This window comes from Myotis brandtii, unplaced genomic scaffold, assembly GCF_000412655.1.
Source record: "Myotis brandtii unplaced genomic scaffold, ASM41265v1 scaffold130, whole genome shotgun sequence".
Classification (NCBI taxonomy): Eukaryota; Metazoa; Chordata; class Mammalia; order Chiroptera; family Vespertilionidae; genus Myotis; species Myotis brandtii.
Window position 1 is genome coordinate 556,321 of NW_005354596.1, and position 2,588 is coordinate 558,908.

The window sequence follows — 2,588 nt, forward strand, 5'->3', positions numbered from 1 at the left end:
CTGAGGTAGAGCCCAAGGAAATGGTAGCCGTGGGCACTGATGATGCTGGAGTAACAGTGGAGCTCCTGGTGGTGGCGCCAGAGGCACGTTCCAGGCCAGGGAGGGCGGCCGTGGTGGCTGGTGCTGACAGTGCTGACTGTCAGAGGGGCGAGCAAAGTTGGGGTTCTCAGGGGGATGCTGGAAGGGGTCATGCAGTGTTGTTCGGGGACAAACCCTACTCGGGGGTGAACTGGAAGTGGTTAATTGTCCTTGTCAGCAGCAGCGCCTACTACATCTTGCATGTCTAGATTAGCACATTTGTTCAGTAAAAGTTTATTATGCCCTACTGTGCGCCAGGCTCTGGCACCTCCTACGGGCAGATATCAGGCATATCAAAGTGAGCAAAACAGCCCTCGCTGGTTTGGCTCAGTGGATAGACTGTTGGCCTGCGGACTGAAGGGTCCCTGGTTCGATTCCTGTCAAGGGCACATGCCTGGATTGCGGTCTCGATCCTCAGTAGAAGGCAGCCAATCAATGATTCTCTCTCATCATTGATGTTTCTATCTCTGTCTCCCTCCTCCGTCCCCTCTGAAATCAATAAATAATAATAATTGTTTAAAAAAGTGAGCAAAACAGCCAGGTCCCTGCCCCGAAGGAGTTGCAGTCTATTTGGTGTCTTTCAAACTACCCATCTGGACCTATTAGTGACTCTTGAAATTAATTTAGTGAATCACCGTCATTTTTTTCCCAAGTATTATTTATTTTGGGACTTTTATTAAGTTGCATTTATACATGAACAGATTCATCTTTGATAACTTTGCTTTTACTTATTAAGTATATAAAGTATTATATATTATCTCATAAGACTTTCAGAATTGTATATACTGGGCTACAATATAAAATGTGTATCTTACAAAGGTTGCAGTAAAAAAAGTTTGAAAAACACCAGCCTTGTATATATATCTCATTAAGTCCCGAAAGAGGCCAGTGAAGCTGTTTGTGTTCGGTCTGGGACAGGCCTGGGCCCCCTTAACTCCATGCTCCCACAGCTACCTGGTGGCCCACACCCTGGGGCGCCGGATGCTGTACCCCGGCTCCGTGTACCTGCTCCAGAAGGCCCTCATGCCTGTGCTCCTGCAGGGCCAGGCCCGGCTGGTGGAAGAGGTGAGGCCCCTGCCCCTGCCCCTCCCCCCACAGCTCTCTCCCCTGAAGGAGGTGGCCTCCTGCCCTTAACTTGGCCTTGCATCTCCCCACTCAGTGTGATGGGCGCCGGGCAAAGCTGCTGGCCTGTGATGGCAACGAGATTGACACCATGTTTGTGGACCGGCGGGGGACAGCTGAGCCCCAGGGACAGAAGCTGGTGAGAGGGAGCAGGGGTAGGGGCCCGAGTTAGAGTGTGGGGAGGGCAGTGAGGTTCTGGGGGTCTCAGGAAGCGCACCTGTGGGTACCCCACCCCCAGCTCCACCTAAAGACCTGCTGGTGCAGGAAGCCCACCACAGGGAACTAGATGAAGTGCAGCTGACATTCAAAGACCAAAAGTCATCATTGTAATCGTCCCCGAGAAGAAAGCACTTACCACGTGCAACACCTGTACTCAGTCCCCACAACCCCGGGAAGAGGTCGTTTATATTGGGCCCTTACAGATGGCACAGGAGCTTCCCGGGTCACAGTTAGCTGGTGGGAGAGCCGGCATTTGCACCAGGCTCCAGAGCCCCTGCCTCCATGAAGCAGCCCTGGAAGCAGCACTAAGCCAGCAGGCGGGGGAGCAGGCTCCAGTCCCGGCTCTACCCACTGCAGGAGCCCACGGAAACCCCATCGTGGAGGCGTTGGCCTGGGGCACCTTGGAATTAGTGTGTGGGGGTGTAGACTTGAGCTCAGAGAGGGAGAGGAAAAGGGATTGCCATACATACCACACAAAAGGCAGTCAGAAAAAATAGACCCCAAACCTGGAAATGAAAAACCCCAACTCCCATCCCCGAGAGACCCCGCCAGTGTCTCCAAGGACAGCTGAGTGGGGCAACTAGAACGTTCTTCCTGGATGTTTGCTCCTTGCCTCTCAGCTCCGGGACCTTGTGAAACTGTTGTTTCTATTCCCCGTGGAGAGAACAGGAATGCGCCTCCCTCTTCCCTGCGAAGCTCCCACAGCTGCCCTCCCTGCCACATGGGTTCCTCAGCCCCTTTGGCCCTTTCCCAGCCTCCTTCCTGCCTCCTTCCGCAGGTGATCTGCTGCGAGGGGAATGCGGGCTTCTACGAGGTGGGCTGCGTCTCCACACCTCTGGAAGGTAGGCCCAGGGCTCAGCCCTCTTGTCTCTGCCCCTTGGAATGGAACATCCCCATCTTCCCACATGGACGTGATCTCCCCTGGCCTGACCACTTTCCGTGGGTAAAGTCTGAAACCTTCACTGTGGGGAAAGTCCTCCCCCCATTTGCTTTGTGCACCATACGTCCCTGCCCTGGGCTGTGTCCCTAACCTTTATCCCTCCTCACGATCACACATCTCCCTCTGCTGCCTCGGAACCTTTGGTGGGTGTTGTCTCCCCATCCTGGGAAGGCTCAGTGTTATTTACCCCTGGTGGGCGTGGTTAGCGCTCTGGTGCCCTGCTGCTGGG

General features: G+C 54.3%; 1 protein-coding gene across 1 annotated transcript in view; it reads left to right on the forward strand.

Moving 5' to 3' along the window:
* The window catches only part of LOC102257463 (abhydrolase domain-containing protein 16A), a 15,135-nt gene that overhangs the window by 9,153 nt on the left and 3,394 nt on the right, over positions 1–2,588 (forward strand). Inside the window, exons 8-10 of the mRNA XM_014534513.1 lie at positions 922–1,143; positions 1,238–1,339; positions 2,198–2,261. Coding sequence (XP_014389999.1) covers positions 922–1,143; positions 1,238–1,339; positions 2,198–2,261 — 388 coding nt within the window. The remainder of the gene's footprint in view (positions 1–921; positions 1,144–1,237; positions 1,340–2,197; positions 2,262–2,588) is intronic.